The following is a 13,911-nucleotide window of genomic DNA, read 5'->3' as shown; positions in this document are numbered from 1 at the left end:
AAACTGATGTGCAGGTCAGATCTCGTTGCATGAAAAAACAGTGGCTGGTCACGCGAAATTAAAGGGGGTATCAATAGTAATAGATTTCCGTGTGCACCGTAAAAAGGGGCGTATTTAAAAAATCGATCTCGCATTTATATGAATCGATATCGGATCGTTCAAATAAAGATCGATTAAAATCGAAAAATCGATTTTATAAACCCACCCCTAGCTAACAGACATAAATAAATTGGAATAAATCGTCTAGTACCTCATTTGTCCACACATGCAACACAAGCGTTGATTTCCATGCCAAAATTAATATGGGATGTTGCATATAGAGTTGACTAATTATTTTTATTGTATTTTTTGTGCTGGTCTAGGAAAGATAGTTCACAAAAGGCTTTAGCTTGGATGATTGTGTGTGTGGCATACAGTTGTAAAATGGTGTAACACTGATCAAGTGAAAACAGCATTGCACACACATGCCATGAATTAAAGTTTAAATCTCAAAATAAATGCAGATAATAATATAAATAATATTTTACCTGCATGGTTTGGGCCTACTTGTTTACACTTTCCCTTACATTTAGGGGTCATCGCAAATCGGCTCCAGTCATTTAGCCTTGATCAATATAACAGAACAATGAATATAAAAATTTTTGTGCTCCACCGCTTCAGTACATTTGCAGGAATATTATCAAGGTTGCAGTGGCACAACTTTATTGAAAAATGTCAACATAATGTTGTGGCTGTATGTATCTTGCTCGGTTTAGTGAGAACTTGTATGATGGATTTAGGTATGTCTGTGTACTTTATTTTTCTTTTTTTCTTTCAGGCACAGCCCTAGTTCTGGCTCGACTTCCTCTGGAAAAGATAGCAGAGTGTCTAAGTGATTTGTGTGCTGTGCAGGTCATGGCCTTAAGAAAGGTGTGTGTCTGTCTTCTAGGTGCCAAATGGTATAAAAATGCTAGATGTAATAAAACATGCTAGAAGCTAAAAATCTGAGATCACTAGTGAAAAAGCTTTTATTTTGCATTTTCTTTTAAGTTATTGTAATGTTTTACTTATACATCGATGAGGTATAACATTATGACCACCTTCCTAATATGGTGTTGGTCCCCCTTTTGCGGCCCCATACGCAACAAACTGCGATGCACTGCGTATTCTGACACCTTTCTATTAGAACCAAAATACTCTTCAAGCAATTTGAGCTACAGTAGCTCGTCAGCCTTTGCTCCCCACGTGCATCAGTGAGCCTTGGCCACCCATGACCCTGTCGCTGGTTTACCACTGTTCCTTCCTTGGACCACTCTTGATAGATACTGATACACCCCACAAGAGCTGCAGTTTTGGAGATGCTCTGACCCAGTCGTCTATAACAATGTGGCCCTTGTCAAACTCGCTCAAAACCTTACACTTGCCCATTTTTTCTGTTTCTAACACATCAAGTTTGAGGATAAAATGTTCACTTGCTGCCTAATAAATCCCACCCACTAACAGGTGCCGTGATGTACAGAACTATATAATCAGCGCAGCAATTAAAGTGAAAAGATGAATCTTTGAAATATTAAGCTGAATTCTCACTGTCTTAGTATTTGGCATTACTGACATTTTAATTGTGAAGTGATTTATTTATTTATTTATTTATTTTTGAAAAGTGGTTACTTAACTCGGGCAAAAATATTTACTTTTACTTGCAAAATGAAAAACTCTTCTATGTTCCACAGTATAAAAAATGGCACTTGTATAATTATTTTTTACACACATGGTGGTGCCATTGTTCAGATTAATGTGTGAGTGTCTGTTTTAGCTGCTGTCTCAGAATTCAAATAATGGGAAATCAGCAGATCCCACGGTATGGCTGGACAGATTGGCTGTTATCTTCAGGTAAATCCACACTAAAAACACCAAGATTTTGTGTTAAATATTGCAATGTTATCTAGAGTCTACTGTAGTATAAATATATTTACAACCAAAAACTGGAAGATGCCTTTTTACTCATCCTTTAACTGGGGAAGTAAAAGCACTAATGTCACATCCAAGAAATAAGAAATGAATGAGAAATAAATGAAGGAAAACAGTCTGTTTTACACACACCTGGTTGTATTATTATGATACTGTTATTACACTATTATTTGGCATTTTTTTTAGCATTTTGACTTGACCATTTTCTACACTATAATTTTAAACATTGCTACAAAATAATTAGCTTCATATAAGGGTCCTACTACAGTGAATAAAGCTTAATTAACCACATGCGTATTTTTGATTTTTTTAAAAATAAAATTAATGCACTTCATGGAATAAGCTTGGTTTATTTCTATACAAACTAGTCCTACATGTAAACTGCTCTAGTGCGTTTGCCTTATTGTCTCTTTATTTGCTTCTTATAGACACACAAATCCCATCGTAGAGACCGGACAGACACATCCCTGTCAGAAAGTCATCCAAGAGGTAAAACCGCACATGTTGATCTATTCCTTGTTTGATGAACATGAAGTGTTAACTGTTCCTTTTTATTCTGACTAAGTTGACCATATTGCATTTTTGCTCTTTTCAGATCTGGCCTGTGTTGTCAGAGACGCTGAACACGCACCAGGCAGACAATCGCATTGTTGAACGCTGCTGCCGTTGCCTGAGGTTTGCTGTGCGCTGTGTGGGAAAAGGCTCAGCAGCCCTGTTGCAGCCACTTGTCACACAGGTGTGGAAATGATTGATAACTGAACATCAGTAGACAATGCTACTTGTTAACTTACCATCTTTTACAGTTCCATGGAAAATATAATCAAGTTTCAACAGGGTTTTATGCCTTACTGCATTAAAACAGCTTAACATGGTGAACATGGCCATAGTGTAAAACAATTACATAAATATAAATAAACATATACTGACTGAATGCCCCAAATACTTACGAGAATGACAATGTAAAGCAATACCTAAAACTATGGACAATTTTTTAACCAAGACAAAGTAGAAACAATCCTCAAATTATTGAAAAAAAAAAATGGTCTAAAAGAACGCATATAAAACAACATACTAAACCAACGCTTGACAATGGCTATAGACTAATAAAAATATAACCTACCCTTTCCTGACGTGAATATAACCATTGTGTAAACACAGTGTAAAACATCTAAATAAATACAAAAATAATGTAAATATAAATATTATGACCAGGAATTAATGAGAGGAATTAGTGCCAGGTACAAGTGCAATTACGATAGTGGAAAAATTGTGAAATGCAGTACGTGTCATTGGTTTTTCATAACATAAAAATGAAAAGCAAAACCTCTATTACATTCTTTTTACATGGACCTTTTTACTAGGTGCAATACACAGAGATTTGCATTTTAAAACAAAAGGTGCTAAATTTGTGTCAGAAATGTATACAGTTGACTGTGAAGTTTAATCAAGGCACAGCTTTCTTTGCTTTCCAACATGCAGTGCTTCGAACATGTATGCCTCACTGAAAGTTAAATACAGTGCAGACGAGGCTGTGTTGAAGTCGGACTAATGTGTTGATAATGTTCCAAAATGAAAAGTAAAAGATCCCTTGCACTGATTTAACGTTGCTTGACCTCTTAACAGAAAAAAAAACCCAATACATGTAGGTTTGCATTTAAACGAATGAAATTCTGAATTTGTGTCAAAACTGAATACAAATCTGCTTGAATTGAAATTAACTCACAGCTGCACTACATTTTACTCTGTGGTGCTTAGAATGTGCCAAAACAAAATACAAGCATCATATTTTAGCCCAAGCAGTGCAGTATTTCTGCCACAATACAAATAATTTAATGTCCAGTTGAAATCCCCTATCAAATTTGGGGCTTGGCTGTTCCCAAATGGGCTTAATTGTGTTTTTTGAAATTTCTGGGAAATCTTCGCTGCTGACTCAGAGGATCTGTCCCATTATGTCTAAAAGCCACTCAACTATGAAAAGAATTTAGTTGTCTGTAACTAAACCATTCTCAACTTGTTGAATTCAAGTGTTTATTTCCTCTTTTACTCTGTCCTGAAAAGACTTTTTCTCTGGATTAAGTTACAGCTCCAAGCAATTACTTTTGTCTGGTTTTTCAGCCACGCCCCAACCTTTTTACTGGGGAATAATGCACCTTATGGTTCAAATGATTACTGTAATTAATCTTTTTTTTCTTTATTTGTAGAATTTAAATGTGTAATAGTAATCATGTAAATACATTAAAGTTATAGCTTCTGACACACTTTCTTAGGAGGGGGTACAACTGTAGGCATGGTGAATAATTTTTAACGTCCCACCAGAGTCGTGATGTTTTGAAGTGTATAAAGTTGAGAGCTTTTGTTGATTGTGTGACTATTTGTAATTACCATGGTTGTATGTTTTTTTTTTTTTTTAGATGGTGAGTGTGTACCAGGTGTACCCGCACTCATGCTTTCTCTACCTGGGTAGTATCCTGGTGGATGAATATGGCATGGAGGAGGGCTGTAGGCAAGGCCTGCTGGACATGCTACAGGTACTGTTCACACACACATTAGTGTAACTTTCTTTGTAAAGTATTTATAATGTAAATAGATTAGTGAGAGCCTTAAAGATTCGGACTAACCGCTACCTCCACAGCTTCTTTCCCCAGGCCATTACTATACTAAACAAGGACTATTCCCACATCCCTCCACTTTAACAGAATAAATCTTATCTTATCTTACATGCTGCACATCACACATGCCTCCCACATTTTCCCTTATCTATTTTTTACTTGAAGTCTCAGTGCACTGTACAACTTCATTGCACACTTTGTCTGATACTGTACTGTCTTGTCGCTGCTGTATTGTTTATTCTATTTTTATTCTATGTTTATATATAGTGTTTATTTCATTAGATGTATATATGTTGACACCAAGAAATGGTACATCTGGTGCTTGGCGAATAATAGAGATTCTGATATATTCTTTAGTGTAGCTAAACAACTCTAACCCCATACCTACATGCAAACTCAAAAAACTAGTTTCAGTTTTATAAACATGGGCAAGTTCTTTGTTTCAGTAAATTTTGTATAGTGTATTATTTATGTAATTTTTTTAATCCAGAAGAAATAAGACTATCTATTGAACAATTTTTTACAGTTTTTCACTGTTGCAGCATCAGATTATGATGAATAATTCAGAATGATTGGCCAAGCCCAGTTTCCTTAGAAATTAGACATGTTGACCCATGGCTCTGAGGTTTGTCCTCTTGGCTGAGCACCAGTTCTCGAAGTTGCGCTATGCTGTAAAACGTTCGCGCACTTTTCGGTTTACAGCTTCGGTTTTCCAGTTCTTCTCTGAAAACTCAGCAAATAATCACACAGTATATAACCCTTAGCAGATACAAGCAATTACAATTCTGTCCTCAGTGATAAAAAACTACTTATCTTGTGTTACAATATTGTTGTCTGCTGCTGTTGAGCGGAAACACAAATGATTTTCATGGGAACCAATATTTTAAAGAAGTAAAATAACCTTGTTGTGTCCAACAGAAAAACAATTTTGAAAATTTATCAACATTTGCAACAACTTATAGGCGAAGGTTTTGGCTCAGTGTAGAAATGTGGATTGGCTTATGGTGACATGCATGTGTTTTTTTTGCTTTGTGGTTTCCCAAAACAATCATTAGAAACATAACTTGACTGTAGCAAGTACTTACAACAATGGATTTTCTAACAACAATATTTGAATAGTAGCATAAGCCTGCACATTTTATTTGCATTAATTGTTCAAGAATGGTTCAAGAATTGTAGATGGTTCAAGAATTGTAGATGCTTCAAGAATTGTAGATGCTTCAAGAATTGTAGATGCTTCAAGAATTGTAGATGAATTGTAAATGCTTCAAGAATTGTAAATGCTTCAAGAATTGTAAATGCTTGGTTGTAATAAATTGTGATTTTTTTTTTTTTTCCTGACAGGCTCTCTGTATGCCCACCTTCCAATTGCTGGAGCAGCCTAATGGTTTACGCAACCACCCTGACACAGTCGATGACCTGTTTAGACTTGCTACCAGGTAACTTTTTTTGTGTGTGGTTGCAAGATTTCAGGACAAATTTTATTTGACATTATTTTATAATCCATTGTATCAGACAGGCTGATTTTGTAGAGAATGAAATTAAGTTCTGGGCAGCACAATTTGCATATTGTCTACTCACCAAGCGGCAAGAAGTTTCTTGGTTCAGTTCCCAGGTGTAGCAGTCTGGGCCCTTTCTGTGTGGAGTTGTATGTTCTCCCTGTCTCTGGGTGGGTTGGATGAATTGGAGATACAAAATTGTCCACAACTGTGTTTGGCATTAAAGACTTGAACAATAAAACTTGTGTAACCAGTAACTACCTGTTCTGTCATGAATGTAACCAAAGTGTGTAAAACATGACATGTCTACTCACCTTTGTCCTGCTTACTTTACCCAGATTTTAGCAACTTAACAACTTAACTTGTACTTACAATTATCAGTTGTATGTATGACCAATATTTAAAAATCTATATGGCGCATACTAAAATGTATTTAAAATTTACATTCACAGCATTTAGCAGATTCTCTTACTTAGTGCAACTTACAGAAGTGCTTCCACAATAAACAATTCCTTACAGTAGCAAAAATAGAGTCTAATAGAGCAAGAGTGTAAGAACACAAATCAGTCTAATGTTTATTTGAATGTTAAAATAGCCTTACTGATGTTATTACGTAATTGTCCACTGTGGCAAAAAGCTGATTTTAAAACTTTTTGATTTTTTTAAAACACTGTGAGTGTTGTTAAAAATTAACTTAATTGTCTATTTTTTTCTGCCTCTTTTAGGTTTGTCCAGCGCAGTCCTATCACGTTGTTAGGCAGCACCATCATTGTCCACATTTTGCAGTGCGCCATCGCTGCAACAGCGCTGGACCACAGAGATGCCAACTGCAGTGTGATGAAGTTTGTTAGAGATCTTATTCATACAGGTGTTTCTAATGACGTAAGTAACCAGTGTGTAACAGTAGTTCTTAACTTATTAATAGTGTCGTCTTTTTGTATTCAAATTTAAAAGCCACTGTAAAAAGTACAAATACATTATTGAATTTGAAAGATTTGTAAACATTTTTGCTTTTCTGACCACGTTAAGCAGGGTGGAGCTTTATTGAAGGTCAGGGGCCATAAACATATCTTGAAATATAATTAATAAACACACATTTCTTAAATATTTGAGTTTAATTTATAAACAGTATTTAAACTATGTATGCAAATGCTTGTATAAATAAAGAGCATCTTATTCTGAAGTATAGATATGAAATGTTGAGTAGAATCACAGCCTCAAAATTGTTGTGAATATTATGGAAAATATTGTTTATAATGTACTGTTATAATGAAGATGAGATTTTTAATGAATTTAAGTAAGATGCAGGGTCAAGTTGCCAAGTATAAAAGAAAACTATCTCCTTTTTCTTAGCATGAAGAGGACTTTGATTTGCGAAAACGTCTGATCGGTCAGGCCATGCAGCAGCATGGACAGCAGCTAGTAACACAGTTGATACACACCTGCTGTTTCTGCTTGCCCTCATACACATTGCCTGATGTGGCTGAAGTACTCTGGGAGATTATGATGTTCGACCGGCCGGTAAGTCCTTTAATCACAACCAAGGGAGGGACTGTATCTATAGTGTATCTAGTATACACCGACTAGGCATAAGATTATGACCACTGACAAGTGAAGTGAATAACACTGATTATCTCCATCATGGCACCTGTTAGTGGGTGGGATATATTAAGTGAACATTTTATCCTCAACATTGATGTGTTAGAAGCATGAAAAATGGGGCAAGCATAAGGATTTGAGCAAACTGACTGGGTCAGAGCATCTCCAAAACTGCAGCTCTTGTGGGGTGTTCCCGGTCTGCAGTGGTCCAAAAGTGGTCCAATAAAGGAACAGTGGTAAACCAACGACAGGGTCAAGTTAATGCTGGTTCTGATAGAAAGGTGTCAGAATACACAGTGCATCGCAGTTTGTCGCATATGGGGCTGCACAGCCACAGACCAGTCAGGGTGCCCATGCTGACCCCTGTCCACCACTGAAAGCACCAACAATGGAAGAAGGTGGCCTGGTCTGATGAATCACATTTTCTTTTACATCACGTGGATGGCCGGGTGCATGTGCGTTGCTTACCTGGGGAACACATGGCACCAGGATGCACTATGGGAAGAAGGCAAGCTGGCGGAGGCAGTGTGATGCTTTGGGCAAAGTTCTGCTGGGAAACCTCGGGTCCTGCCATCCATGTGGATGTTACTTTGACACGTACCACCTACCTAAGCATTGTTGCAGACCATGTACACCCTTTCATGGAAACAGTATTCCCTGATGGCTGTGGCCTCTTTCAGCAGGATAATGCGCCCTGACACAAAGCAAAAATGGTTTTGGAATGGATTAAGGAGCACAACAACGAGTTTGAGGTGTTGACTTGCCCTCCAAATTCACCAGATCTCAATCTAATCGAGTATCTGTGGGATGTGCTGGACAAACAAGTCTGTTTCATGGAGGCCCTACTTTGCAACTTAGAGGAGTTAAAGGATCTGCTGCTAACATCTTGGTGCCAGATACCACAGCACACCTTCAGGGGTCTAGTGGAGTCCATGCCTCGACGGGTCAGGGCTGCTTAGGCAGCAAAAGGGGCGCCAACACAATATTAGGAAGGTGGTCATAATGTTATGCCTAATCGGTGTAGTTAATCTTGTATATTTTAGCTTATCAAAGCAACCAAACATCCATGGACTGGATTGGAAAATGTGACAAATTTGGTCTGATTTTAAGCCATCACATTAAATAGATACTGTAATATCAGGCCTGTGTGGTGTAATAGACTTAAGGGTGTGATAGACTACTTGACCACTAGGTGCCACTTAAGATACTTTAAAATCTAACACACTTATTAAAATCTAACACGTAATATGAATTCTCTGCTTTTGTGATGAAGTTAAATAAGTGTTTTTCTGTCCCTGCAAAGACATTTTGCCGGTGGCTCGAAGCTGCATTAAAAGGCCTTCCGAAGGAGATGTCTGGAGCTGTTACTGTCACTCATAAACAGCTCACAGACTTCCACAAGCAGGTGACAAGGTAAGTTTAACTCTTAGCCACCTTTGCATGCATCTGCCTATATACCCAAAGACTATGGCAACTATAGCAAATGTAAAGCAGTGTGTGTGGTTGGGTTTTAATTATCTATAAATAGGCTTATGACTCATTTGGTCCTGGGCTCAGTTGTTGTTTGCCATCATTCTTTGGCAGCAGCATGTTGCAAGAGTAAAGAAACATTCTGGTTCCAAACAGGTCTTTACAAGCATTAAGCACAGGCAAACTGGGCAAGTTTCAACCTGGTCTCCAGATGAGGATTTGGCCCTGACACGCAAATTCATAATTTACTCAACCCTGACACATACAATGACAATGCATGCAGCTCATATTAGGATTTTCCCTGTAACAGAAAGGCAGGTGAAACTCACCCACACATTAAGAATTCCTAGCATCATTTCTTCCGTTTTGTTTGTATTCAGTGCAGAGGAGTGTAAGCAGGTGTGCTGGGCTGTGAGGGAGTTCACCAGGCTTTACCGATAGCTGGGTTCAACCCACACATGCTGCAGTGTTAGGTAAGTAGAGGCTTAACGCATTGTTCACATTCCCATGCGCAATAAACAATTATCACAGGATTTTGACAGTTGCCTTGATTATTTATCCGGTCATAAAAAAGCATACTTTTGATTTCCTAAAATAGAAAAATAGTACTAAACTGACTGAGGATATACATTTTTGGTAATCAGGTTATTCAGTGCCTGTATATTCTATAAGATCTCTTATGGTTCTCTACAACCATGCATGTGCAAAAAACACTACAGAAATATAAGCTTAAGCTTAGTCCTTAACTACATAAGGGTACTAAGTAGTATGTCATATTAGCAGCATCAGTAATGTTATCAGTACCATGTTAACATAATATTTAATATTTTTTAAGAGACGGCCTCAATGTCAGGATAAAAAAAACACAAATATGTACAATTTTTCACTATAAAGACTTTGTAGTACCATCTTTTCTTTAAGGACTTTTACCTTGCACCAAAGACATGCAGAATTCTAGTTTGCCACTAAATTGCCCCTCAGTATACAAGCTCATATTGTAGGGTGATTGACATGTCCTGTGTTGAATTGATGTCCTGACTAGTTCTTCTAGTCCTGCCTGCCTTTCGTTTTGTGATTTATACACTGATCAGCCATAACATTAAAACCACCTCCTTGTTTCTACACTCACTGTCCATTTTATCAGCTCCACTTACCATATAGAAGCCCTTTGTAGTTCTACAATTACTGACTGTAGTCCATTTGTTTCTCAACATACTTTTTTAGCCTGCTTTCACCCTGTTCTTCAATGGTCAGGACCCTCACAGAGCAGGTATTATTTAGGTGGTGGATCATCCTCAGCAATGCAGTGACAATGTCATGGGGTGGTGTGTTAGTGTGTGTTGTGCTGGAGCTTTTAAATACCGTGTCCACTCACTGTCCACTCTATTCGACACTCCTACCTAGTTGGTCCACCTTGTAGATGTAAAGTCAGAGACGATCGCTCATCTATTGCTGCTGTTTCATCTTCTAGAACTTCATCAGTGGTCACAGGACAATGCCCATGGGGTGCTGTTGGCTGGATATTTTTGGTTGGTGGACTATTCTCAGTCCAGCTGTGACAGTGATGTGTTTAAAAACTCCAGCAGCGCTGCTGTGTCTGATCCACTCATACCAGCACAACACACACTAACACACCACCACCATGTCAGTGTCACTGCAGTGCTGAGAATGATCCACCACCCAAAGAATGGACAGTGAGTGTAGAAACAAGGAGGTGGTTTTAATGTTATGGCTGATCAGTGTATATACATGCATACAATACTGTGCAAAAAGCTTAAGCCACCATTAGAATTGTTTTAGCAATGGTATAATGACCAGCTATAATTATTTTCCAGTCTCTTAATTAGAATGCAACCAGAGAATTTTTATGTAATAAAAAAACAGCTTCTATAGGCTAAAGTGGCAAGTATTTAGTGTGACCTCTTTTTACACTTGAGTAACAGCAGGAACAGCTGGCTCTCTTAAACCTATGTTTGCTGTACTATTTCATGTTAAAATGACTGTTGTGAAAAAGGTCTGTTACACCAGGATTGTGCTAGACATGCTTGAGCATTACATACACCTGTTGTACGAGCTTGCTAGTATGTATAATACCAACTTTAATCACATCAATCTATTCAAAATGCCAAATCACAGAATTTGACAGACAAAATCATCATTTGCATTATCAAGGCCACTCTCAAAGGGAAATCAGCAAACAAATTTTGTTATAAAAATCTGAAGAGAAGTTTCTCAGAGTTTTTTTTCCTTAAAAGAGTGGGAGACGTCCAGCAAGACCCTGGCTCAGCACCTGGCAGCTGCATTGGGATGCGTAGTTGATCCTTCTACTGTTTGAAGAAGCTCGATTAGGAATGGTCTTTTTGGAAGAGGGACAGGGTGAAAAAGCTGAGATGTGCTAAAGCTCACAAAGATTAGAATGAAGACCAAATATATGGAATGGTGAATCCAAGTGTAAAATATTTGAGTCTAATTGAGTTGGATAGAACTGGAATTATAGGTGCTTGCAGCCTTCAGTAACACATGGTGGAGTGTCTGTCTCGGTTTTGAGCTGCATTCCTGCCAGTGGTGTTGGCGCCTGATTGGGAATGGTTTAATCATCCCAAGCACACTGCTAATGCAGTGAAATCATATTTTGGAAAGTAAAACAGCTGATAAAACACTGACTGTCATGTACTGGCCTAAACAGAGTCCAAACCTGAATATTATAGAGGCAGTATGGGATCACCTAGACAAAGAAAGAAATACATCTAAATCTAAAGAACTCTGTGAAGTGCTGAAAGAAGCCTGGTACAATCCACTAGAAGATTACTTCAGAAAACTGAAGATTACTTAGTGCCAATGGAGGTCACTCTAAATACTGACTTTTGCCTGTAGATGTAGATATATAATTATATACACCAGAGAAGCAAAGTTCCTTGCCTAAAGCACTAAAGAGAAAATGGTCACATTCAAATATTATGCAGCATAAAATCACTATGAAGCGTAATTCTTTTACTATATACTTTGTTGTTGTTTTAAGTAACTGTTTTGTAGGTGGCATATATACAAACTCTGTTTTCAGAACAGTTGAGACATTTTGCAAAAGGCAGTAAAATTAAGAATCTGTAATTTGTTAATTCCCTTGAACCTTTATTTCACTGACGAAAGTACAAAGAAAAGATTTTCAATGTTTTCACTGGCCAGTTCGAATGCTAATGTCTGCATCAAATCACATAAAAAAATTGGGACAGAGGCATGCATTTTCCATACTGTCCCAACTTTTCCTGATTTGAGATTGTATATAGAAAATGTTTAACTTTATATTTTTAATGTTTAGAACAACAGTTGCATGATGTTTTCCATGCCCGCGTGATGAGTAAACTCAAGTTTTAACAACATTTCAAAAAGGAATCCTAAAAATCTAAATGTGGATTTTTACCTTTAAATGCATAAAGGGTGCCGGTGGCTAAGAGGGTAGCACTGTCTCCTTACAGCAAGAAGGTCCTGGGTTCCGATCCCCAGGTGCGGTGGTCCGGGTCCTTTCTGTGTGGAGTTTGCATGTTCTCCCCATGTCTGCATGGGTTTACTCCGGAAGCTCCGGTTTCCTCCCACAGTCCAAAGACATGCAAGTGAGGTGAATTGGAGATACAAACTTGTCCATGACTGTGTTCGAAATAACCCTGAGAACTGATGAATCTTGTGTAATGAGTAACTACCGTTTCTGTCATGAATGTAACCAAAGTGTAAAACATGACGTTAAAATCCTAATAAACAAACAAACAAAACAATCAAATGCATAAAAAAACTACAGTTTGGAATGTGTTCCTATAAACTTAAACCATTTGACTATATTCTTGTAGTTATAAAGCTACAAAGTGTTACTTAACTATGTGTGTATGTGTTACTTGATTATATGTTTTCTCCCGCCCCCATAGGTCAGATCTTTTTGTTTGCAAACATTGAGACGACTGCAAAGGAGCTCAAGATTGACTGCTTTTGAGATATTAATGGACGGGTGGGACTGTGCGTGCACCGTGAAGAGCTGTTGGGACGCTGCGTAACTTTGGGGTGACCATGGCATCGAGGGTGTGAAAGGAAAAAAATCAAGGGTGTAAAAGGAAAAACTCCCTTTGCTCCCTTGCTAGGCCAGTGCTCCTACGGCTTAAACAAGAAGTCATCTTGTTGGGGAAAGAGAGCAAGAATTACACCCGTCTTTGCCAAAACAGGAATTGAAATCAAGGATGTGCCTGGTTGCAACTCATAATGCATTGTAGAAAAAGACTTGTACGTTTTTAAACAGAGAAATTGAGAGATTTATTTTCATGGACATGTCTTTAAATTGTTGCTGTCATGCCATCAGAAATGAAAGATAGGATACTCGCGCACAGATGACTGTGAAAGGGGAATGCTGGGAAATTTGAATGACCTTTTTAACATTGGAGGACTTTTACGACTTGCCACATAAAGGTAAAATGAGAGACTGATTTATATGAATTTTGTTCTTCCACCTGTTTTGGCATACAGAGCAGCACATCCCATCTGCAGTGTGTAGCCATTTCATGAACAATAAAAGCTAAATGGAGGTGAGGAGCAAAGACCTTGTATGAGCATCATTTCAACACAGTTCCACAGCTTATCGTGTCCAATCACTTCCCCCTTCTTCCTCTGTCAACCTGCTTAACCAGATTTCATTTAAGTAAAGCAACTCCTGTAACAGGTCTTTCCTCTCTCTCAGATACACACACACAAATACATAGGTTAGATTAGGGGTGGGTGTGGTTATTTAAATATCCAAACAGCTGAGCAGA

General features: G+C 37.9%; 1 protein-coding gene across 2 annotated transcripts in view; it reads left to right on the top strand.

The window, feature by feature from the left end:
- tnpo3 (transportin 3) overlaps nt 1-13,698 on the top strand; it is a 35,614-nt gene extending 21,916 nt beyond the window's left edge. The window contains exons 13-23 of one of the 2 annotated variants that reach the window (XM_062994649.1): nt 818-909; nt 1,805-1,869; nt 2,376-2,436; nt 2,543-2,683; nt 4,359-4,475; nt 5,901-5,995; nt 6,781-6,937; nt 7,409-7,576; nt 8,958-9,067; nt 9,505-9,597; nt 13,039-13,698. In XM_062994649.1, coding sequence (XP_062850719.1) covers nt 818-909; nt 1,805-1,869; nt 2,376-2,436; nt 2,543-2,683; nt 4,359-4,475; nt 5,901-5,995; nt 6,781-6,937; nt 7,409-7,576; nt 8,958-9,067; nt 9,505-9,565 — 1,067 coding nt within the window. In that variant the 3' untranslated portion in view covers nt 9,566-9,597; nt 13,039-13,698. Of the gene's footprint in view, nt 1-817; nt 910-1,792; nt 1,870-2,375; nt 2,437-2,542; nt 2,684-4,358; nt 4,476-5,900; nt 5,996-6,780; nt 6,938-7,408; nt 7,577-8,957; nt 9,068-9,504; nt 9,598-13,038 lie in introns of both variants that reach the window. The other variant, XM_062994648.1, reaches the window with a different exon arrangement.
- Nucleotides 13,699-13,911: the final 213 nt, after the last annotated feature.

Source organism: Trichomycterus rosablanca, chromosome 1 (assembly GCF_030014385.1).
Source record: "Trichomycterus rosablanca isolate fTriRos1 chromosome 1, fTriRos1.hap1, whole genome shotgun sequence".
Taxonomy (NCBI): Eukaryota; Metazoa; Chordata; class Actinopteri; order Siluriformes; family Trichomycteridae; genus Trichomycterus; species Trichomycterus rosablanca.
The sequence above is the reverse complement of the archived record's forward strand: the minus strand, read 5'-3'. Positions and strand labels throughout refer to the sequence as shown.